The sequence below is a fragment of the Canis lupus genome, chromosome 5 (genome assembly GCF_003254725.2).
Source record: "Canis lupus dingo isolate Sandy chromosome 5, ASM325472v2, whole genome shotgun sequence".
Taxonomy (NCBI): Eukaryota; Metazoa; Chordata; class Mammalia; order Carnivora; family Canidae; genus Canis; species Canis lupus.
The window spans coordinates 45,182,999-45,209,221 of NC_064247.1; the positions used below are offsets into that span (position 1 = coordinate 45,182,999).

Below are 26,223 nucleotides of genomic sequence, written 5' to 3' on the forward strand. Positions count from 1 at the left end.
TGTTTTATCAAGGCCTTTCCTGTCTTACATCTTATAATTACCTTATCTGTTTGCATAATATTTATTTGTACATGTATCCAAAACCTCCATATTCTACTTCATCCAGTTTTATTAACAGATGGTGAAAAGAATAAGACACAGCTGTGCTCCAGATGTTGGCAAAAAGAGCTTCAGCTACATCATATCACATCACTTTGTGAGTTCCACATTTCCCACTGAGCAGAGAGCTTAGGACCTGCTTCCTGTCACTGAAATCTTTCAGGGACATTTAGAACTCTTCTATTACATTGATTTTATCCTAGATTTGTAATAAGTAAGTCCTGCTCTCAAGGAGTAGTAAATGATTTGAAAACCGAGGTATGCTATAATCACTTACTTACGGACCTACTGATAGAAGATAATTATTACAGAAAATTTGGTTTTAATCCATAAATTTGGATATTCCAAGTGGCTTAGTGATATAAAAGATGAATTCCTATTAGGTAGGGATTCTTGGGAGAAATCCCCAAATGGTGTTGAGAACTCTGACATCAGGTGTAATGATTCTTCCTGTTTAAGGATATAGATGAAACTCTTAGCTTAGAACCTTTGTTCTTAAGTTATACTAAAACCATGAAGGCCCTTTCCCAGTGAGGGAAGATGCATACTACACTGAGGAACAAGCAGTTAGGTAATCCTTTGCTTAAGGGCCCTTCCATTTAAGGATTCTGTTTACTTGTTCTTTAAACCTAAGGTTCTATATAAACAAATTAGGGGAAAACTGGTCTCACTCTATCTCAATTAAGACAAAAGGAATTCGTAAATGTTTGCACTATAGGCCCATATTTTTACTCCAAGTAAAAGAACAGAAGCCAACTATCCCCTACATAAGCCAGCTACCGGCTACAGGTGAGACCTCTCATCATCACACCATGTGCTTACAAACTTTTTCTATGTGTCAAACACAACTATATGTACAGGACGGTACAAAATATCAAATACGCAGATAAATCCACAAGTCACATGATTACAAGGTAAGAAGAAAGAATGAAATGGGTAGATAGGATGGTACAGCAAGGACTCAGTGAGGAAGGGATATTTGAATGAAGCAATCCTCATGACAATCCAGAGGCACAACCCTGCAGGTAGAGGAAATGGCAAATAAAAGGGCCCTGCATCATTAGCACACACAGCACATAAAGGTAAAGAAATTCTGAAGTGGTTATGGGATATAAACGAAGTTTTGCCCTCCCCTGCCCTCAGGAAAAGAGATCTGAACATATATGAAGACAAAAGGAACACAAAGGCTTGAAAATTTTCAACAAAATATGATAAAGACAAAAAATATTCAATATAATATCTGATAAAACTGGCATCCTTGAAATAGAAAAACTGAAAAGGACAAAAAAAGATATAATATGGGACCCTCCTCTGAAAGGTTAGGTAGAACTGGAAATCAAGAGGACACACTACATATAGGAGGAAGGGCAAAAAACGACACTGAGGTATTCTATTTACTTCATGTATAAAGAAACAATTTTTCAGGAAGTCTATATAGGGAAAAAAAATCATATTCAAAAAGGAGGAAAAGTCGGACTGGCCTTAGGGCTTTCCAGAGCAATAATCCCGGCAGGAAGAAGACCAAACAATGGCTACAAAGCTCCCAAGGCCACGAGGACCGCCCAGGAATACCACAGCCAACTGAACTGCTGTGATGAGGAAACATTCTCAAACATGAGAACTCAGGGAACATAGCCCCCCGTGAGCCCTCTGCTATGAGGGAGGGAAAGAGGAGGGAGAGAACACAAGGAAGAGAATATCCAACGAAATCCAACCAACCAAGGTAATGATGAATGGAAAAGAGTGGTTAAAAGTAGTGTAGCTTTATCCAGATAGTATTTGCATGCAAACAATTCCTCATTTAAAGTGTATAATTTGAGGGGCACCAGGGTGGCTCAGTTGGTTACACATCTCCCTTTAGCTCAGGTCATGATCCCAGGTCCTGGGGTTGAGCCTCCCATTGGGCTTCCCTGCTCAGCGGGGAGCCTGCTTCTGACTCTCCCTGCCAGCTTGTGCTCTCACTCCCTCTCTCTCAAATAAATAAATAAATAAATAAATAAATAAATAAATAAATAAATAAATAAAATGGTTTTTTGAAAAATAAAGTGTATAATTTGAGGTTTCTAGTCTATTCAGAGATATAACTAAAAGATGAATCAAAATAAGCGAACAGAGATGTGGTAGTGGGTAAGAAAACCAGAGCACAGAATTCATTGGGCTTCCCTGCTCAGCGGGGAGCCTGCTTCTGACTCTCCCTGCCAGCTTGTGCTCTCACTCCCTCTCTCTCAAATAAATAAATAAATAAATAAATAAATAAATAAATAAATAAATAAATAAAATGGTTTTTTGAAAAATAAAGCGTATAATTTGAGGTTTCTAGTCTATTCAGAGATATAACTAAAAGATGAATCAAAATAAGCGAACAGAGATGTGGTAGTGGGTAAGAAAACCAGAGCACAGAATTCATTTAAGTCTTGTAGATGTATGACCCAAAAAAACCTAGGAAATTCAAGTTACAGAAGAAAATTTATAATAGATTTTAGCAACAAAATCCAACAAAAATTCAGATGGAGGGAGGGGAGAAGATGTGGGAGGAAGTATAAGTACATTAATCCTCTTACTGTTCACTGCAGAAAGACAATATCTCTCTGTCTCAATCTGAAATGTGAAATAAAAAAACAAATGTCCATCTCTTAATGCCTTTCATAATCTTAAAGAGCCCCTCAAGAATTAATATCCCTGGTGGTGAAAAATTTATCTGAAATACAGTAACAATTCCTTCAGGTTCTCTTTAGCTTTGCTATTGTTAAATTTGTGTAAAACTAATAAATACTTTTAAAAAGTACATAAAATGTGGTGTCATTCTTACACACTTCTAGGTGAATATGTACATGAGGTGATTTAATTGTTAATCCTATTATTTCTCCCTAGTGGGATTTTAGGTGAATAGGTGACTTCCCTTATATTTTTCTATATGCTCTGAATGTTTTATAGTAATCATGCATTACTTTTATAAGGACAGTGTAAAAAAATAAAATTCCCTACATTTTTTCCACTTCTTATTTTTTCACATCTTACTCTTTTTATCCTAATCAACTTTTTCATCTCTCCAAAATCTGGGTTTTTCTTATTAGTGATAGGACAATTAACAGAGTTTTATATTATTCTGTTTTATATTATTAAGTAAGGTTTAATGAGGATGGAGAATTTTGTTTAGATACACTTTGTCCAGGTGAACTTAATGAGGGATGAATATGATGATCTTATTACAATGACATTTTTCAGTTTCTCAGCCATTTATTAATGAAATTCTAAGTTCTAACATCTATGTCAGTGTCAGTATGTGTTTGTATGTACATACAACATCGATAGTAACGTGTAACTACCACTTGACCACCTACTATGTTTCAGGATTCTACTAGGAGTTTTACATTTGTTAGCCAATCCTCGCATACCTATGCCACAGGTGCTCCTACTATTTTATGGATGAGGAGAAAGAATCCAAAAAAGGTAAGTATGCTCGCTCAAGATGACATAGCCAACAATAACATAATGATATTCAGGTATGAGCTAGAAGTCCATGCTTTTTCCACCATACTTCTGTTTTCCCAGTTTGGTGCTCTGTGTATAGTAAATGCCCAGTAATTGTTTCATTATTAAACTAGCAAAGTATGCCTCAGGTGCTTTGGATGAAGCTTTGCAATGAATTTTTGCAATTCATTTAATTCCTGAGATACCTGTTTCATAAATTAGGGAAGCAGGCTCACCTACCATCTAAAATTAGTAGTTTCATCCCTGTGTCTTACTTTATGGGCTTCTAATTAAGTGGCAATAGCACATGGGCTAAGTGTGTCTCAAAGTGTATGAGATATGCCCAGATAGAGAGAAATCATAGTTTAATATCTAAAGTAGATCAGGGCACCTGGGTGGCTCAGTGGTTGAGCGTCTCTGCCTTCGGCTCAAGTTGTGATCCTGGAGTCTTGGGATAGAGTCCTGTATTGGGCTTCCCATGCCCGAAGCCTGCTTCTCCCTCTGCCTATGTCTCTGCCCCTTTGTGTGTCTCTCATGAATAAGTAAATAAAATCTATAAATATATACTTATATATTTTATATTTATTATAATAAATCATTATATATTTATATAATAAATAAAATATATATTCTGTGTTTCTCATGAATAAAATCTTCTATATATATCTAAAGTAGATCTAAATTTAACATGTTAAAAATCTAATTAATTTTAGGGGTGCCTGGGTGGTTCAGTTAGTAGAGCATCGACTCTTGATCTCAGGGTCAGCAAGCCCCACACAGGGCGTAGAGCCTACTTAAAAACAAAACAAAAAAACCCCAAAATCTAGTTAATTCTAAAATGTTGGTTAGAAAGTTAAAAAAATAAGTTATTCTTTCAAACTCAAGGTTTTAAATTTTAAACTTCCTTCTAACTCATTTCTAATATTAACTTTGATGCTTCCTCAGTGCCCTGCTTTTGAATTTCGTGAAGTGTTTAACTTTCTGACCTTGTATGCTCATATTTTCAGCTCTCAGACTATCCAATTACCTGTGGTTTCCGGGAACACACATCGTTAAAGCTCTATATCTTTTGCATATGATGTTCTCTCCACCAATAAAAGGTGCTTTTTATTCTTTCAAAATTTAGCTCTTGGTGTCACCTTCTCCAGGAAGCCTTGATAAGCTGCCTCCCTCACCCCTAAGATAGGGTCAGTTCCTTTCTCCTCAGTGCTACCCTTCACCTTTCACTCCCTCCACTGGGGCCCCCAGGGTCCTAGACTCCAACTGTTTATGCAGTATTTGCTCCTCCTAGACTAAGCCCAGGAAATATGTTCTTTCCTCCTCAGACCAATGCCAAGCTCATTGGGACACACAAAAAATGTACACTCAATTTGTGTTTTGATCTCTGAACCAAGTTTTTCTAGGGTGAGTTCAAATATCTGTATACATATGTTTTCCATATGGCCCTTAATGCTTTGCTTGTTAAAATCATTCTCTGAAAACACAGAGCAAATAAACAAAGTCAGGGTTGCCTACTATATGAAAATTGTTCCTCAATCCACAGCATTGGTCAGAGCAATCAGAAGAAAGCCATTGGAAATGGATATGGGGACAGAGTCAGCAAAGAATTCAACCAAAAGAACAGGAGAAAAGACCCAAGGTTTTACCATGTTTTTTTGTCAGATCCTCAGAGCTCATACAGACACCAAGGACACTGAATGTAGGAAAGTCATAGGATAAAAACAAAGTTCTTATAGCTTGGATTGATTGATTGACTTATTTCTTTATAGTTTTACTTTATTCATGAGAGACACAGAGAAAGAGAGAGAGAGGCAGACACACAGGCAGAGGGAGAAGCAGGCTCCATGCAGGGAGCCCGCTTGATCCCGGGTCTCCAGTATCACACCCTGGGCTGAAGGTGGCGCTAAACTGCTGAGCCACCCGGCCTGCCCTAGCTTGGATTTAAAGCATAGAAATCAAGGACAATCTTTACTACCTAGGGAAGCACAAAAGTGGAATCATCACTAGATCCTAAATGCCACAAGGGCCAGGTCCTACCCACTATGTTGCTCTACTGTGTGGTGTCTTGGTGGTGCCTGGCACAGAATTGGTGCTCAATAAATACTCAGTTGTAGGAAGAATTATGGATACTTAGAACCAAAAGCAATTTGCACAATTGCCTGGGACCATTAACAAAGAGGTTGCAGTAGCCTTAATGGAATCAATAGCTAGACATAAAGTCTGAATGGGCTCCACACTTTGGATAAGGTATATCACAAGATAAGAGCATGCTAAATTTCAAGTCAGGCATCACCAAAATGACTCTTCATAATATAATCTTGCTGAGTAATGGTCTTTTCCTGTGTAACTCATTATTATTCCCGTTTAGTTTTATTTAGAGTAGATACAGACACCATTTCTTTTTTCTGCCTACTTTCCTCTGATGAAGTCATGTGTTCTTCCCGGTACACTATTCAATCTGAAATTAATTACATGACTATAAATCCTTTCATTTAAGAATACCTGAATATTTAATAATCATGTTAGAAAATATAATCAAATATAGGTCTCAGGTATTATAATTCCTTCTTCCAAGAAGGTGATTTAAAAAATGTTAAGTTTGTTTTAAAAGAAACTTTCAGATGCTCATTTTGGAGAAGATTATTATGGCTACATGGTGACCACATGCAGTTCGGTTTCCTGGCATTCACTTTTTACTTGCTTACCCAGGGCTCTGTGTAAATACGAACCTTGGAAATAGCACTGGTCTGAGATCATTTAACTCTGAGGGAAAACAAACACACACACAAACACTACACACATTCAAGCAGCTCTGACTTTTGCTTAAAAAAAAAAAAAAAAAAAAATCCCAGAATTATCTACAGAAAGCACCAGTCAGTCAGTATTCAACACTGTGCTGAACCACAAATGGAACATACCACCATGGACCCAATGGATGACTCTCGTTCCAAAGGGACCTTTATTCCAATGAAAGGCTTAAATTATATTCCACTCATAATGCCAGAATTTAATGCTTTTTCATAAACCAAATTCTGACAACAAATTTGAAATATTTTGATACCTCACCTATAGTAATATGGTAAACAATTCTGTTATATCTTGCTACCTGGAGATAAATTAAGACTGAGTTTAAGAACCTGCAGGTTTACTATTTTAATACACAGGTCAGTAGTCAAATTTAGAAATGAAAAGCTCTATTACTAATACCTCTCCCCACTCACCCCAACCTGCTACCAGCCCGTTCTGTAAAAAGTGAAGAATTTATATTTGTTTTAAAGAGACGGTTACTGTCTCTTGAGGTTATGGTTTCACCTCAAGATCACCTAGTAAGCAGTAAATACTCTCTTTATATGACTAAAAACAAAACAAAAAAAAAACATGGGATTATAACAAAATTAGAAGGCTTATAGCACATTCCATTTCCCTAGAATATTTGTCTTAAAAATTAAACTATTTGTTTCAACTGTTCTCACACATTAAAGTTCCAAATAAATTAAAGAAAGACAGAAAAGGAGGAATAACCCCCCCCACACACACATATATAAACATGTATTGATACATAAAACAGTGTTTCTTGCCCAGCTGAAAGTACACTGCAAAGATAAGGTAGTTAGTGCTGAACCATTTTTAGCAAAGACATAGCTGACCAAACCACAGAGCACTCAGCCACCCCATCCAACAAGCCCCCTTGGCTTGCATCCACTCTACTTGGTTCCACCCACCATTTGCAGATGCCTCTTTACAGACATATGGACTGAAATGATGAGTCATCTATCATCCAGAATTCTTTTCTTGATCTTTTCACATTCAATCACCTTTAGCACTCTCAACAGGCACGTCCTCCGCAGAGCATGTGCCCTGTAACATAAGGAGTCTAAGGCTGAACACAGAACGAGGCATTCCTAACACTCCTCGCTTTGCCAAATGGATTTCTTCCAGAGCTTTAAAGGAAAATCACAGCTGAAAAAGTGGCCAGATGAGTCTTCAAGGAGAAAGATACAAACTAAATCAGCTAGGATACTGACGCATTTCACTAAAAACAGGCCTGTGATGCAAAAGAACTTTAGTTATTTGCCCTGAGAGGATAATTTATGGCAAGAGAAAGCACAAGAAGCATTCCATAACTGAAACTGATTTCCAACTTCACATGGCTAAATATTTTTTTTTTTTTTGGCTAAATATTTTTGAAACTATTTCTGAACTTAACACTTCATGTAATCACACACACACACACACACACACACACACACAATTCAGGACCTGTATATCATGTAGAACAAATAATAATAACAAAATATCAGACCTATATATAGCACTTATTATATGGCAAGCATTCTTCTAAGGATGTTACATTACATTCATTTACTTCATCTTACAAACCCTTTTCTAATCCCTGCTAGAAAATGAGGAATAAAATGCCCACAGAGGAAAGATCATTTGCCAGGTCACAGACTGGCAGCAAATAGCAGAGCTGGGAACTGAGCGGGCAGTCTGGCACCCAACTGGAGTTAGTGGTTATTACACTAACCACCACCTTTCCAAAGGAGTTTAACACAGACGATCCTTTTTTAAAACAGACATCTATTCTAAGTTTACTAAAACTACACCAGTTTGCTTAACAAGGTGACAAACTTTACAATTAAAGAATTTAAACCAGTCAAGTGGTAGCAAAGCCAAAGTTTATCCATCATGTAGATATCCAAATATCTACACAATGAGGATTAGAGGACTACCTTGTGTGAGTCAGTGTGTAGCCCCTAGAGAAATTAACATGGCCTAGAGAACTATAGGGAAGGTGAGGACAGCCAAGAAATAAAAAGCTCAAAGCTCGCAAGGCAGTAAAAGAAAACCCCAGGGCTGTAGTAGCTAACCTCAGTCATCATAATTCTTGTCAATTCTTCCCCTTCAATCCTTTCCATCCCACTGCCATTGCTCAAACTCAAGCTTCCAGTCTTCTTTGGTCCAAACATTCCAACAGTCTCTCTTATTTGGTTTCTAGCCTCACTTCCTCCCTGCCCCAGCACCTACTCTTTCCTCTACTGCTAACAGAACAGTCTTTCTGAAACACAAATCTCATCATGTTATAGCCCTACTTAACAACTTTAGCCAACAATTTCTAGTTCTGCCATCTTTGTAGTGAATCAAACACCATCCACTCCAGGAATTCCCCTTCCTGCCTCTGCTTGCAGGCCCAGGAAAATACTAAGTTATGTCATCCTTCTCTTACCCAGTTCATTTGCACTTCTGCAGAGAAGATCTGCCTTCCAACCCCATTCATCAACCTGCAGAACCTCTACTCATTCTCTTTTATCCATGGTTGATCCAATCCCTCCTCCCACCGCTAGAATATGATTTTCTTCTCTGTGCCTGCAAGGTTCCACATGCATATGCTTCTATGATGCTATCAGTAATATTTTACACATCTGATATAAGCCCCTTAAGGGACAGGAACAGTGTCTTAGCATTTTATCAACAGTACCTAATAGTTTCTGACACACAAGAGAAGCTTTATTCATTACTGCCTAAGGAATAAGAGCAGGCCTTCCATAGGTCATGATGGCCTTTCTCTTCTGGTTCTCTCTAGTCCCATGAGAACAAAGTTCCACTTTTTTTTTTTTTAAGATTTTATTTATTTATTCATGAGAAACAGAGAAAGAGAGAGAAAGAGAGAGAGGCAGAGACACCAGCAGAGGGAGAAGCAGGCTCCATGCAGGGAGCCCAATGTGGGACTCAATCCCGGAACTCCGGGATCATGCCCTGGGCAGAAAGCAGGTGTTAAACCACTGAGACACCCAGGTGTCCCAAGTTCCACATTTTTAAATCCAAATTCTAGAAAGATATGATCCACTTTATAGTCAACTTTTCAGAAGACCTACAAAGTGAGGAATATATGTTAAATAATAGTTCACAAAGAATGCTGCATAGAACAAATCCTACAGGGTCTGGGTAGGTGTTGGGAATGAGGTGGGGGATTCTAAGATCCAATAAATGCAGAGATGCCTCATGATGTCTCCTTCAGTGAAGAGTTAAACTGCATTATCATATTAGAGTTAAGTAAAGAAAACTTGTTTAATTTTGGTACTTACTACCTTTGGGCACAGTAAGTGCTCAATAAATGCTAGCAATTTTTAATATTTAACTTGACACGTTTGTTTTCTTGTCTAGCAATTACTAACACTGCACACTACATACTGTGAGAAACACTGATATAGAATTAAGACCCCATCATAGGGATGCCTGGGTGGCTCAGTGGTTTGGCACCTGCCTTCAGCCCAGGGCATGATCCTGGAGACCCAGAATCGAGTCCTGCATTGGGCTCCCTGCGTGGAGCCTGTTTCTCTCTCTGCCTATGCCTCTCATGAATAAAATCTTAAAAAAAAAAAAAAAAAAAGACCCCACCATATTAGTCATTTTGGAGATTCATGGCTCCAGAATTAATTTAACAGAAATACAGGCAATCATTTTAAATGTAGGATAATTCCTCTAGCTTCTCTGTGGCAGGCGAACATCAAGGCTTCAACTGTCACAACTTTCTGAAACTTCAGTTTCACCAAATTAAGATAGGATTGACTGCCTTGTATGAACTAAAAACAACTGCTCTGCAATGGAAAGAAGTTTCTTACAGATAAATCTCATCTGCCATGTTGGGTTCCTAGAAAGTAGTATATTAAAAAAAAAAAAAAAAAGAAAGAAAGAAAGAAAGTAGTATATTCATCAAGTTTCTATTTTCATTATACCAAGAAATCTTACTATTTAAGAGTAACACAAATAATCCATCCAGTCCATTTTTTTACCTTTATTAATGGGCAAACTTAAAGTAGAAGACTCTTAATTATAGCTTCATGGAGAATAAAACTGCAATTTGTTATGTGTGAGCATCTGCATACATTTCCTATGTGAAATATCACAGCAGTCATCAAGGGGCCCACATGCCTGAAAAGCTTAGGAACCACTAATTGAGTCTTTAAATCAGGTCCAGGTATTATTTAAATTCATATTTTTAAAAAAAATAAAACAGTATCAGAGATTGTATCTGTTTTTTTATATCCTTTCAAAGTTAGCTTATGCATGTATTTCCATGGGTACATAGTAATACCATACCATCCTTCTGTATTTACATAAAAACAGTATATGATATTTATTCTACTGCACCAAGCTTTCTTCATGCAACATTATATCCTAGAGATCTTTCCACATCAACACAGAGGTATACAGTATTGGGTTAACAGACATACCAATATTTAAGGCATCCCTATGATACTTATGTTGTTATCAGAGTCTTGCTACTTACGAACAATGCTGAACATAGACAACCCTGATGAGACATCTTTAGGAAGAAAGCTTGTAGGGAACTGCTGAGACAAGGAGTATAAAGATTGCTAAAGAGCCCCCCCAGAGGTTGCCAGTTGTATACTCTCAACAGTATTTATTTTCTATACCATCAATACAAGACTTGTAGGTTTTCTACCTTTGTTAACCTAACAAGTGAAAAATGCTAACTCATGGTTTTGATTTGTGTGGCCTATGAGTGAAAGAACCTCCGATTTAAAAGATGAGTTGTATGTATGACAATAAGCACCATTGGAACTGGAAAACTGGGAACAGTAGTGGGAATTCAGTAAAGTCTGCTTCACGTCAATGGCTCTAGGAATGGTGGTCTGGCGACAGAGAAATGAAACGGCTTCACCACAGTGGGTTTCCATCATGTTGCCAAATTGGAATATATATGCCTAAGTAAACTGACTGAAAATTGAGAAGAAAAAGTGTTTTGCAATGTGTAAGAAACTACAGGAATGTGCAAGGGACTGTGCATAAGCAACTCTTCACAGAAATCCAGCTTACCCACAGGTTCAACTCACCATCTAGTAGCCAGTGCTGGAGGCGCCTATTCTCCAGTTCTGACATCATCAGGCGTGTGATCACATGATCTGGAACCAAAAGACCCTTCTCGATGTACTGCTTTGCCATATCACCAACTTCTAGTAAAAAAAAAACAAAAACAGGAAAAAGAGACACTCAAAAAAAAGCTTAAAAAAAAAACTTATGTGAAATCCTTTCTGACAGTTTTGCCTTCCCTCCCATTCCTCCCTGCTGGTATGCAGGGAAAGTTACAGGTAGACTTTTTGGGGGTAATTTTTTAAATACTGGTTTCAATAATAATGGCTTCATCTCCCATTTGTCTCCCACAGAATTATAAAAGCAGCTTTTAAAGATTTACACAGACAGAAATAAAAATAAGAATACAGATTAAGCATAAAAGATAAAAGCAAGGAATAAAGCTGAGTCCCAAAGGAAGGTGGTACACAAAGGCCAGGAGAGAAGTCCTGGTACTTCCTCAAACTAAATCACGAAGTGGACATTGAGCCTCCCAACAGTTTATGACAACAAGGAAATGTGATTAATGACGCAGTTCATGGTTTACAAAGACTAACAGAAGCTGAGAAGCACAAGCAATCCTTAGGGACCAAAGGAAAACATTTCCACTGGTCTTCTAGATAGAATCCTGGATAATCCAAATAGGTTTACTTCTTTTCATGAACCTCAATATAAATAAATGGCACCTAGCTGACACGGTTGTAAAAGCAACTTAGTGTTGTTAGTGGAATGCCAAGTTCATAAAAGGATATGCATTTTTTAATAGGGGGAAAATGCCTCTCTAATTTTAAAATAATTTCTTCTATGTGGAAATCATGAGTTGGTTCAACAGAACAAATTATCAGATTAAATCTCTTAAATTTCTAGGAACTATTTTTTTTTTTAAACCAAGATGAAGTCCTCTACTCTCTAGAGAAATGAAGAGTAGAATGAACCACTGAGAACCATACTCATGGCAGGCCAATTATGTTCTTATAAAAACATAAAGCAGAATAATGTTACTGGAAAAAAAAGCTCAAGAATCACTTTGCCCCCCACCTTTACCTTGAATAACCTTTCCTTCCCCAGACTGAGTCTATACTCCGAACTCCAACTTCAACCCTGAAATATGGGCTGTGAAGAGCTCTGTATCATTTGATTACTACTATTGGACAAGTAGCTCAAAGTTAGATCCAGTGATGCTAATTCAGTAACATGCAATGGAAACAACAGCAAGACATAGCCATCAGTGAATGTACCTAACTAAGCATGCATGTGAACAAAATGCATTCATTAACCAAGTATTTACTGACTATACTAGGTGATAAGTAATAAGGTACAAAGGGAGCAGTGAATGAAAGTTGCACCTTACTGATATGTAAGTAGTGTTACTTTCATGAAGAGTAACAATCATTTAACAAAGTAAGTAACTCATGTAATACACTATACCAAGCACTGTGCTTTAAGCACTCCAAATGTATTATTGCATTTAATCCTCACAAGTTCCTCACCTTCAGATAGGAACTCATATTTTTATGACAGCTTTATTGAGATAAAATTCGCACATTGAGATAAAATTCGCACTCACCATCTTACAGTGTGTAACTCAGTGATTTTTAATACATTCTCAATATTGTGCAACCATCACCATTATCTAATTTCAGAACATTTTTATCACTCCAGAAAGAAACCCTATACCCATCATCAGTCCCTCTCCATTGTCTGTCTCCTCCCTTTATCTAGCCCCTGGCAGCTACGAATCTACTTTCTTGCCTTTACAGATTTGCCTATGCTGCATATCTCATATAAATGGAATCATGTGGTATTTTGTGTCCAGTTTCTTTCACTTAGCATTCTTCAAGGAGTACTTCACTCATTTTCATGATTATTATTATTATTGCATTATATGGATATACTATATTTTGTTTATACACATCAGGTAATGGGCATTTGCACTGTTCCCACTTTTTGGCTAATATGAATAATGCTACAATGTTCATGTGCAGGTTTCTGAGTGAATGTATGCTTTCAGTTCTCTTGGTTATACCTATATGGTATGTATGTTTTACATCTGAAACATCACTGTCAGACAGTAGGCTGGGAGAAACTGGCAAGTTTGGTGCTGCCCTACTCTGCAGTGGGCAGGCCAGCCCCCCATGCCCTGTTCTTAGTCCCATTTGCCAAACTTTAAGATAGATTTAAATAAAAAAACATACATATTCCAAGGTGAGACCAAGATGTGAACTGGCTCTAAAATCCCATGAGGAGACAGAAAGAGTAGGAAACATCTTATTTGGAAAAGAAAAGACTCAGAAGAGGATGTAATAACAATCCGCCCATATCCTGACACTTGACATTTGGAAAAGGCATTATCTTACTCCGATCCCCAGGGCTCTCAATCAGGACTAGTTATGGGAATTACAAACAGAAAAAGTTGTGTAAGAAATGTCTGAATGGAGATTCAAAGATTGCCTAAGAGGGGATATTGTGGAGTGATTCTGAAAACTTGTTGGAGATTAGGTTACACTAATGTTTAAGGTTCCTTCAGTTGGGATCCCTGGGTGGCGCAGCGGTTTGGCGCCTGCCTTTGGCCCAGGGCGCGATCCTGGAGACCCGGGATCGAATCCCACATCGGGCTCCCGGTGCTTGGAGCCTGCTTCTCCCTCTGCCTGTGTCTCTGCCTCTCTCTCTCTCTCCGTGTGACTATCATGAATAAATAAATTTAAAAAGAAAAAAATGTTTAAAAAAAAAAAAAAAAAGGTTCCTTCAGTTGAATATTTATGATATTGGGATACCTCTGGACTCAGGAGTCTAATGCAGAACAGTATTCCAAATGGTGCCCCTGAGGCCTCTGAGTATCTGCTAGATGGCTCAATATGTACTCCTCTGACACCTCAAACTTATCACAGCCAAAATCATTCTTTCCCTTCCTACTCTGTGCTCTTGCCCTGGTATTTCTTGCCTCAGTCAGTAACATTATTCTCCTCAGATGTCACCGAAGAACAAATACCAGTTGTCTTCATTTTCTTGAGTTCTCCCTTCTTTTCATCTAACTGAACGTGAAGTTCCTGCCATTCCAGCTCCACAGTCTGTCATATCCCAGACAAATGATCAAAACATAAAAGTGCAACAGTCTTGTGAACAAATGATTAAACTAAGGGGATGACTGCAGAACAAGTGAGGTCACTGTGAGGAAAGCACGATGGCCCCGGATGGCCATGGTGGTTAACGGGAAGGCACAGCTTATTAAAAATCAGAGCTCAAAGAATGAAGCAGTGAGTTATACTCCGAAACTGGTTCACATATCTTTACATGGTGAAGAACTGACAACTGACCAAAGAATTAATAAAGGATCTCACAGCTAAGATCAAAGTGGGTCCTTTACTCATAGCAATCCTTGACCTGCTACAAAATCAAGACTGCTTTTCTTGTCTGTTGTATATAAGTCAACCAAAAGAACAATTATATTAAAGTCAATTCTCCATTCTTAACTTACTTCACTTCTCAGTAACATCTGAACTTGCTCCTTTGCATAATATTGTTAAAATATTAATATAATCCTTTAAAAAATCTGTTTTAATTATTATTTTAAAGTAATTTCTACACCCAACATCGGGCTCAACCTCACAACCTTGAGATCAAGACTGGATGTTCCACCAACTGACCTAGCCAGGCACCCCCTAGAATAATCCTTTTAAAATGCAAGCCAACTGTGATACACCAATGGCTTCCCCTCTCATCTGCAGTATAAGCCAAAGTCCTCACCTTAGTCTACAAGGCCTTGTGTAATCAGGCCACCGTTCTCTGACCCCATCTCCTACTCTTCTCTCCATTGCCCACTCTACTCCACCCACACTAGCCTCCTTATAGTTTTCAGAGGATCACAAGCATGCAGTCACTTCAGGGACTTTTCATTTGTTGCTCCTTCTGCCAAGAACACGCTTTCCCCCAGAATTTCACATGGATCAAGCTCTCACTTCATTCAGATCTCTGATTAAGTATTACCTCAAACAGGCTTTCTGCCCTATCTAAATAGCACAAGGACAAACATATTCCCTCATCATCCTCTAGTCTCTTACCCTGTTTTGCACTATTTTCCAGAACTCCAGATCTTACATATTATATATTGATCTATTTTTTAATCCACTTTCTATCTCCCCCAACCAGAATATTATTAGCTCATTCAGAAAATGGAATACTTTGTTCAATGCCATATCCTCAGTACTGAGTATATAGTCTGTCATGTAGGAGATACTTCGTAACAATTTTTTGCACAAATGAATGAATGAATGAATGAATGAACAAATGAACACCTTGAAGATGATGGATAATCTCCCGGCAAACAAAAAAAATCAGTCTAATCTTTTTGTACATCTGGAACCATGATCCCAAGATCAAACATGGCTCTCTACCTTGCCAGGTATTAACTTTTCCAAGGGAGATAGGAGACAAAATATGAGTCAGTACTACTTGAGACGGCCATGTCACATTTCACAGTTCAGTCTTATTTCATCAGTATTTTAAACCATGTATAGAGATGAACTGGGTCAAGTAGGCAAAATGGGGAGAAGGTTATGCCATGAGCCAATGACGCAGAAGCAAGGGGCTGTTCAGCATACCCGGGGGAACTTCAAGTATGAAGAAAAACATACCATGAGATGATAGAGCTAGACAGGTAGGGTAAGGAGTATGGATTTTGAAAGATTTTTTTTAATACGTAGTTTTAGAAATGCCATTCCCACAGCCAATACCAGCTACTATTTATTTATATTATAGGGCCCAGTGCAAAATGAAAATATGGAGCCTCCCTGTTAAAACATTTTTAAAAATCTCTAAATGGCAACAGCAGAGCATTAAACTAAGTGCCAAGTCCTCATGTTAGCACACAGGTGGTCATATGTTCACAATGGTGACATCTGGATTGTGTTGGCATGGTGAAAGCAACGGAACCTTTAACAATAATCCAAGCAGGAGACAAGGGACTGCATGCACTAAAGCAGAAGCAGAAGTGATGTGAGAAGGCATTCTGCCCCTTGAGAGTAACTCTGAGATAGGGAAACGGAAGGGACCCCAGGAAAGACTGCTTTTTGGTACCTCTATTCTCCCTAGGACCTCCACCCTGCCTTACACATGCCTTGAGGTATGTCCTCCTTGTAAAAGTCAAGGAGAGTTAATTATTTCTTTGGAGTCATCCAGCACAAGAGATAACGAGATAACCTAACATCTAACGAGTGACTAGGCAGGGCTGTCATGGAGGTTTTTCAAGACTGACTCCAGACCTCTTGACACCATAACTCCTGGCTCTGGGACCTAAGTGATTTACAGGACACCCAAGTACTCATCCTTATTTTATCCAGTTCCTGGATGCCTCAGAGGACACGAGGGCAAGACCATAATCCTCAATAATAAACCCCCCCCCCAAAAAAAAAATAAAAAATAAAAACCCCAGACCCCAAGCAGAGAGGAGACTCATTCTCCTTTTCCTTTCTGAGTCTCCCAGACACTCTATCTTTACACCCTCAATAAACTGCTCTCACTTCCTACCAGCTCCCATTTGACTTCTACCCTGCACAAAGCCAGACTCTCTTGGCTGCTCCTGCAAGATCCCTTCTGGGTCCTCAGACCCAGCCTACCCACATCACCTTGAGTTAATCCAACAGAGACAAGTCTAAAATAACTCTGGAAGAATTCCAGAATCATCTTAATCCAATTTACTAAGTAAGAGAAAGATCTAACTGCAAAACATACTTTCCAATTATTTTTGGCAATTTGAGCTCTTCTCCGGAGCAAGAGACAACACTTCACCTAATCTGATACAAATTCAAATTTCCACCACACCTCTCAATCCCCACCTGAATGAAAACTTGGAGAGGTCAAAAGCCAGAGTCAAACAGACTTAATGGTATATCTGCATCTGAATGAAGACCTCATTACAACAGCAAAAGGAGATAAAATACTGGTCAGAAGAGACAGGGGCCCATTCCAAAACCCAGGACCTTCATCTGCCCTTGTCAGTTTGCTTGGAAGAGAAAGTAGTATCGTTAAATGCTAATGCTAGCATGTTTGGATAACACGCATACCTGCTCCAATTTGTCAAGTAGTATTCCAAAGAAACTTACGGAGCTTTTGAACCATGAAGTGTGTACACAGACGTGCGTGTGCACATGTGCACGTGCACAAAAAAGTCAGAAACCACCAGGAAGTTTTCAAAAACAATAAATTTAGAGTGCCAAAACTAGGCTAACAGCTTTGCATTTTTTAAGCTTCATAACAACAAAAAAGAAAGTCCATCATGTGTTTTGAAGACTGAATGGAACGTAATAATCAAGGCCATGTCTGGAAAAACTTTCCTCGGAAAGGAAAAGATGAAGCGCAAATTACAAAATGGTATATATTACAAAATTATGTGTGCATGTGTTTAGATATATATTATCATCTTCAATGTTAAATATATTAGAAAAAAATCAATATTCCACCTATTTTACAACAATATAAATTTTGTGCATCTCATTTTGCAATTACTAGCAAATATAAATTAAGATCTTGGTAACCTCCTTGAGATATATATTTTTTCGATTTTTTTTTTTGGGGGGGGGGGTTGGATTTATTTGAGAAAGAACATGAAGGGGAGAGTGGGGCAGAGGGAGAAGCAAATTCCTCACTGAGTAGGGAGACTGATATGGGGTTCAATCCCAAGACCTGCAATCATGACCTAAGCTGAAGGCAGACATTTAAACAACTGAGCCACCCAGGCACCCTTATATTTTCAATTTCTAACTAGACCAGATAATACACAAATTGTTGAAATTTAAAGCAGTTGTGTATAAGATAATACCAAAACTAAAAATTTATGTTAACACAGAACTTAAAGACTACCTGTTAAGTCGATCATCTCTCTAAAATTTATGCTTTCAGGATACAGTAAAGATATTTTTATTGGCCTCATTTCTTTCACATTAAAGTTTACCACTTTCACATTAACTGACATAGATTATGATATTCAGGGCAGTAAATATGACAAAGCATTGTCAGATGTCAATGGGGAAGATGTTAGACTCATTATGAATTAAGACTAGTTAAAAAGAATGATCTTTTTTCTAAATAACTAGAAGAATCAGTTTGGCAAATGACGTTTCTTTAGAAAATTCACAAGAATTTGGAAGTATTCCAAAGAAACTTACGGAGCTTTTGAACCATGAAGTTCACAGATATACACAGATACAAACACACAGATATTTAGGTAGTACACAATCCTTGCTATTGAGCAAGTATCTATATACTATGTAGCAGGCCATGTACCACCCTGAAAGGAGCTTAGAGCTTAGAGCCTAAATACTGGGATTGGATGCTAACCCATTGAATACTTTGAACAGCCAAACTATAAAAATTGCACCCTGTTAGGCAGAAAAATTAACAGTTAATCACAATTAAGTTATACAGGCTTTTACACTGCCAGTAAAGTTCCATATAAATATATTATAAAATACAAATAGGCTATTGGTCACAAAGTCAATGCATTTGGTCAAACGTTGAATTGGCCAGCTAATTCACCACTGACAACTGAAGAGTTATCCCTGAAATACTAGTCCAGAGTTGCAGAAAGCCAAGCAGATCCCTTAGTTCTGGAGAATGAAGACAAAAATGTTGAACAAAGACAAGGATTAAAATTTCAAGATAGGGGATCCCTGGGTGGCTCAGCGGTTTAGCGCCTGCCTTTGGCCCAGGGGGCCATCCTGGACTCCCAGATAGAGTCCCGGGGCAGGCTCCCGGCATGGAGCCTGCTTCTCCCTCCTCCTGTGTCTCTGCCTCTCTCTATGTCTATCATAAATAAATAAATAAATAAATAAATAAATAAATAAATAAATAAATAAATAAATCTTTTAAAAAATAAATAAAATTTCAAGATAATCAGCTCTAGTCAGATAAAATCCACCACTAGAATGGAAGTCTTATGGGACCAAATATCAATTACTGTTAACTTTAAGTAAAAGCAACTGAGGTCTTTTTATTTCACTTGATTATGTCTTATCTCTCTCTTTAGCATCTGATTTTTTCAATAACAAACCCAGAAGGGCCAGCCTAAAGACAACAATGCCAAGTGAGTTTGGTGGCAGAGAGATCCAATCAGCTATGCAACAACTCTGCCAGCATCCTATAAGAGGCCTCCCATTTTACCTCAAATCCATCCCAGTCATGCCAATCACTCAGAACCACAAGTGAAGATTCTCTTCCCCACCTACCACCCAAAATTATCTATGCATCTACTACATGCCAGGCACCACACAAGGTACTACAGATACAGACGTAAGAATAAACTCAAGAAGCTTATTAAGTAGGAGAGGAGTGGAACAGAGTCATGAACACAAATAATTATTTAAGAAGTGAGTGCCCTGGTGTACATGTAAGGAGCTTGGAAGCAGCCACTTTATCCTTGGAGAAAGAAAAAGTTGACTAGACTGAAAAACAAACCACTCTTCTTAGATTGACGAGCTAGGAGAGGACCCAGGGCAAACCACTGCCCCTCAAATGAGAGGGACAGACAGGCAAATAGAGGAGTCACATATTACCTGAGCAGAGACTCACAAATGGAGACCACCTCAGGAACCAGTGGAAAACTTGAACTGTAATTACTCCCAGGGACCCAGGCATAGTACCCCACACACACACCCCGCTCAACAATATTATGAGATTTACTTCCAGGAGCTCAACCAGGTCCCCACAGTAATAAATACTGGAAAAAATCCCAAGCTTCAACAGCAGGAGGGGAAAAGAAACCATTCTGAAATAGCAAGAGCACTCTGTTCTTAGCAATCCACGATACATGTGAAGATGGAAGAGGTTTAACCAAAGGACTTTACATTTAACCTTAAGGTTAGCCTTAGAAAATAAACAGCTTCAAAGAGAGGGCTCAGAATTAGGCTACTGAAATTCTAAATGTCACTTTGCCTCTGGTATAAATCTCAAACTGACCTCATTTCCTCTTTAAATCTGGCTTTGATCAAAGATAGGATTTAATAATTAGGAGCTTCCTCCTAACACTACTTTTCCCCACAACCTCATGCCACTGTTTTCCACCCCGCAGCCAGAGTAACCAATTTGCACATGCAATCACATAGCATCCCTTCTTAACAGGTCTCAGTGGGTTTCTATCTACTACCCATTCAGTGGCCTTTAAGTCCTTCCCAGACATGGTCCGAGACTACCTCAGCAGCCTGGTAGCTTCTCTCCCTTCACCCATGTGCTCCAGCCCACCCCATCTCTTCTCTCCAGCCCCAGGTCCTTCTTCCCACTTCAGCTTCCTCAAATGAGGTTAGGTCCCCTCTAAATGCTCCTTGGCATCCTGTCCTCCCACTCTGTAGCACTCATCAGGTTTGCAGGTCATTTCTCATGCCAGTCTTCCCCGCCAGGGGATCATGTCTGGTACCCCACTGTCTCTGCCACATCCATTCACAACACTCAATATGCACTTAAAAACTGACTGGTCCTTCCAACTCCACCCATCCCCTAGAGGACAAGGACTAACTGAATCTTCTCTAACAGAGGTAGCTACTCAAGACAGAACAATCAGACCTACGTACAAATACCTGGACTACTTAGCTGCACTGGAGATCAAGAATTTACACGGGAATATATGTTTCCCAGTGAGGACTTACATGTTCAGTTCAGTTGCAAAGAGGTATCAAATACAATTACAGGGAAGTTATCTTAAGTTCACTGACCTTGCTATTATAATTCAGCCCTTTACTCAAAAATCTTTACTAAGCAACTACACTTTGTGCCATGCTATAGCACATTTCCCTACATGTCAGGGGAACAATGGAGCATCAGAAGTTATCTCTTGTACATTTCTCATGGCTGGGCCAGGCAAACAGTTGACAAGCTGGCCTATTTCAAAACAAAGTCAAGCTCTAGAAATGGTGTCCTATCTTTTACCAGCACAACCAGAAACAAAAATAAACAAGGATTAATTTTATGTTTTCTTGCCTAAAGAATCTACCCTAAAGAATAGTAAAATCTATTTACTTTTTATAAAAGTCTAAAACTCACAAAATTAAACCTGTGTATTCCTCAAAGTACTGCTGAGGGATACATGCATATATGGCAAAAATATATGGTAAAGCAAGAGAAGAATAACCCTTAGATGTAAGATGGCAGCTGAGAGTAATGGAGAAAGGGCCCATGGTAGGGCATTCTTACCCCTTCTGCTGAGTAGCAGACACACAACTATTTGAAACATATATACACTACATACCTCCTGTGTGTGTGTGTGTGTGTGTGTGTTTCTTTTTAAGATTCTTATTTATTTGAGAGAGGGTGCAGGAGCACAGGAGCGCACAAGCCGGGGGAGGGGCAGAGGGTGCAACAGGCTCCCTGATGAGCAGGGAGCCTGACACAGGGGACACAGGGGCTCCATTCCAGGAACCCAGGATCATGACCTGAGCTGAAAGCAGATGTTTAACCCACTGAGACACCCAGGTGCCCCCCTCTTTTTGTTCTGATTGCCTATATAGAAGTGAGGGCAAACTAAACACTGAAGACAGAGGTGGACAAATGTCCACAAAGCAGCAAATTCCCAAGATGCCTAGCTAAATCACCAGAAACAGATAACTACTCAATGTACTTTTCATTGTTCAAGCTAGAAATGCTGAGTGAAAGGTCATTGTAAAAAGAGCTCTATTTCCTCATAATTCTACCTACAATCGCTAGAAACCACTGCCCGCTTCCAGTATCATACCGTCTCCAAAACTTGTCACTGAGGATGCCCACACACATGCACAAACACACACACCTTCTAAGGCATGATCAGAAATGAACTGTAGTTCTGTGATTCTGCAACTACAGTTCCTTACTCCCCTCAACTCATAAGAACATTTTGGCACTAAAGTCATTACAAAATGAAGAAAATCTTCGTTCTATAAACTGTTTATTGTTGATATCACTTTGATGAATCTCTTTTAGTAAGAAAATAAGCTTTACAAAAAAATCATTGTTAATAGATATCAAAGTCCTTTAAATTTAAGGCAGAAATTATGGAAGAAAGGCATTTTGGCACTTAGCTCAAATGACTCATTTCAGATGTCCGGTATCCACCCTTCAATTGGCCTTGTCCAAAGCCAAGCTTTCTTTTCCTTCACAAAACAAAAAGACACAGTTTTTAATCACCCCCTCCCCCCCCCCCCCCCACACACACACACACTTGTTACTGGTAGTTATGAAGAAGAGTCTGAACCTAGAGCAATGGTCAAGAGCATATACTTTAGAAAGGCTGGTGAGGTTCAAATCCTGGCACTGCCCCGTAGAGGCTATAAGACTGGTCACATTGTGTGTCTATGCACCACACTCCATGCAGGTCATGGTCTGCACAACCATTACGTGGTTATGTTTCTATCTACATTTCACTCTTCTTTTGTTAAGTGGAGTTGTTAACAAATCCTCCATACCAGATTATAATGCCCTTGAAGCTACAGACTATCTTATAACAATCAATAACACCTTACTTGAGATGAAAAACTATCACATTTTTAAACTCTCCATCCTCCTGGTCTCCAAGGTCCTACAGATTATTAGATGAACTTCCATCTCACTCCACCCTCTACCTTACCTTTTATGTATTATATTGTACAACAATCCTAGTTAACCACAGTCATGACTTCAAGGCATTAAGATTCAGAAAAATCTTTTCAACCACAGTAATTATATGCAGTACTTTAAATGTTATCTTAACTCTTTGCCACTGAGTGCGTAAAATAAATCTCTAAATCAAGTAAAACATTGTTATCTGATTTATCTACCTAAATGGACAGTTCATCCTTTTGTCAATGGTTCTCACAGTCTATTCAAGCTGATGCAGAAAGATCATTACCACAAGATGCATTTGGATCCCAAGCCTGACCTCTTAACAAGAAAGGATCTGTCCCTACAAGTGAATGTTTGCTCCTCCTAAAGCTATCTGACATTCTTAAACACCCACAAAACATGTATGAGTCAACTCTTACAGATTTCTGAGATTAAGATTCCAAAATATACTCTAACAGAACAAAAAGTTTCACATGAAGAACAAATTATTTTCAAAATAACAGGTATGTACATGAAAGTCACCCCAAGTGAGAAATCATACTAGGCTAGACTGCCAAAAATCCGCTCCTTCTTTTTCAGTTGAATCTTCTTCTGGGTGTCTGTCACAAAAATAAGCTATACCCAAAAAGTTTCGTTTTTTTAAAAATATATTTTCATTGCATAGAGTAAGCACTGTGTGCTCCCTGATTAAAGATTTTTTTAAAAATATTTTATTTATTTATTCATGAGAGACACAGAGAGAGAAAAAGAGGCAGAGAGACACAGGCAGAGGGAGAAGCAGGCTCCATGCAGGGAGCCCGACATGGGACTCGATCCTGGGTCTTAAGGATCACACCCCGGGCTGAAGGCGGCGCTAAACCGCTGAGCCACCCGGGCTGCCCCCGAAGTTTCTTGATAAATCACAAGACATTAAGGATTGCAAACTATTTCTAAAGAAGGTAACAGATAGCTTTATACTTCATTTTATAAAAAATAATGCAAAGCTTTGAAACTTATTATAAAGTAAGACTTTCATCCTATTTGTACTTTATTCCTTTGGACATCATCAGACTAAGACTCCTTGCTCCCATGGGGATCAAGTCATTGACCACATGTCTCTCCTGAGGAACAGTGACTTTACATGGAGGTCTATCTTCAAAGCCTGCCCTTTGCCAGGGTACAATATCTAGCTCATCATGGGGACAATTATTACTGGTATTGTGACCACAGCAAATCGCAGCTAACATTATTTCAATCTGTGATCTATAAAATCAATCATTCCCTAAGTCAAAAGAAGGTTAATAGTAAAAAGATCTTTCTTTTAACCTAGATTTGAACCCAAATTTATATGAAGTACAAATGTGTACCTCTTGCCACTAACTGTGAGAATAGAAATGAAAAAGTTGTAACATGGATTTTTTTTTTTTTTTTGAGGTAAAACTGACATATTAGTTTCAGGAGTAAAAGACAATAACTTGGTATTTGTAGATTTTTTTTTTAAGATTTTATTTATTTATCCATGAAAGACACAGAAAGAGGCAGAGACACAGGCAGAGGGAGAAGCAGGGAGCCCCACGCGAGACTCGATGCTGGGTCTTCATGCCCTGGGCTGAAGGCGGCGCTAAACCGCTGAGCCACCAGGGCTGCCCAGTATTTGTAGATATTACAGAACAATTACCACAATAAGTCTAGTTACCTTCTGTCACCATACACAGTTACAAACTTTTTTCTCGTGAAAACTTTTAAGATCTATTCTGTTAGCAACTTTCACATACGCAGTACAGCATTATAGTCCTTATCTTGTACATTACAGCTCTGTGACCTACTTGGTTTGTAAGTGGACGTTTGTACCTTTTGACTACATTCACCCATTTTGTACGTCCTCCCCACCCCCACCTCTGGCAACCATCAATCTGTTCCTTTTTATCTATGAGCTCAGGATTGCTTGGTTTTGCCTTTATGTTCCATATATATGAGATCATAGTTTATTTATTCTTGATATCTGCATTTTTATCACGGGACCATATCCGCTTAAACACACAAAATGGCTCCATAATGAAGCAAACAGACAATATGATACAAGGAATTAACCACCAGGCTGAAAATCAGGAGTCTTAGCTTCCAAGTCACTGCCCACAGGACTGAACACATCAAAGTACCTGATTTATCATGGCCTCAGGTTTCCCCGCCTGAATGAAGGCACCAGACCCTTCTAGCTGTCATTTCAGAGGTGGAATCTCAATTTCCTTTACCTGGTTTCGTGGCCATGTGTGGGAGCTGGAGGACCAGCTTCCCCAGTAAGTGTCAAACCACGCCAGTGTTTCAGATCACCAAGATTCCACTGGAGCTGAGGAAATAGACCTAACAGATGCTCTTCTCAGGCAGCCACAGCATGGGCCATCACAGGCCTTCTATATATGAGGAGTGCGGTCCCCACCAGACCTCAGGCCTGTACCATCTCTAAGTGCTCCATCACACCTCACCTGCAAGACCTCCTAGAAGTAAGGGCCAGTACTTTGGCCTCTTTGCTCTTTCCCCTCTAGCCAGACTGCATATGTACATTCACTTAGTCTAACTTTGTACCCTGGGTCCAGTGGGTGTGTTTCTGTAACAGCCAAGATTAAAAATATGTATGGACAAAAGCCATGACTTTCATAGGAGGGGCTCGCATTACTATGAGACAAGGTGATCCAATATCTAAGTACAAGGGGAATCCAGCAGATTCTTTCTTTATCCTTAAGTTTTCTGTTCACACCAGCAGATCAATTATTATTTGACACTCCATACTGATTCAAAGAATAAAGTAGTGCAGTAACCTCATTTTAAGAATTTAAATAAATCACGAAAGAAAAAGATATTGGAGTCTTATCAGCCAAAAAATTTTGGATGTCCTACGTCAGGAGAATTTTTTTGGCCCAGAATGGGAACACATGCATTTATAAACATACCACGAACATCTGGCACAGTACCACATGCTGCCTTATATAAGCAGCAGAGGAGAAAAAGCAGATTGGGATGGAAGCAACAGAAGCCGGGCAAGGGAACAAATGGGAAAAGGCAAGTAATTGGAAAGGGTTGCCAATATCATAAATGAGTCTTAGACCTAAAGTGTTTCACCATCTTCTCAAGCTCACGTTCTGCAAGTCTGTCCTGGTACCCAGCATACCAGGCAGTTTCAGCCCTGAGTAGGATCACATTCCAGATCTCAACGGGCTCTCCAGATCTCCTCTGCCTCCCCTATAA

At 38.9% G+C, this 26,223-nt stretch overlaps 1 protein-coding gene across 2 annotated transcripts in view; it reads right to left on the reverse strand.

Moving 5' to 3' along the window:
- Positions 1-26,223, reverse strand: part of AK4 (adenylate kinase 4) — a 69,026-nt gene that overhangs the window by 21,646 nt on the left and 21,157 nt on the right. For both annotated transcript variants that reach the window (XR_004815669.2, XM_049110341.1), the window contains exon 2: positions 11,430-11,549. Coding sequence is in view for 1 of the 2 variants with exons in the window: in XM_049110341.1 (XP_048966298.1) it covers positions 11,430-11,549 (120 nt within the window). In the remaining variant the exon portion in view is untranslated. The remainder of the gene's footprint in view (positions 1-11,429; positions 11,550-26,223) is intronic.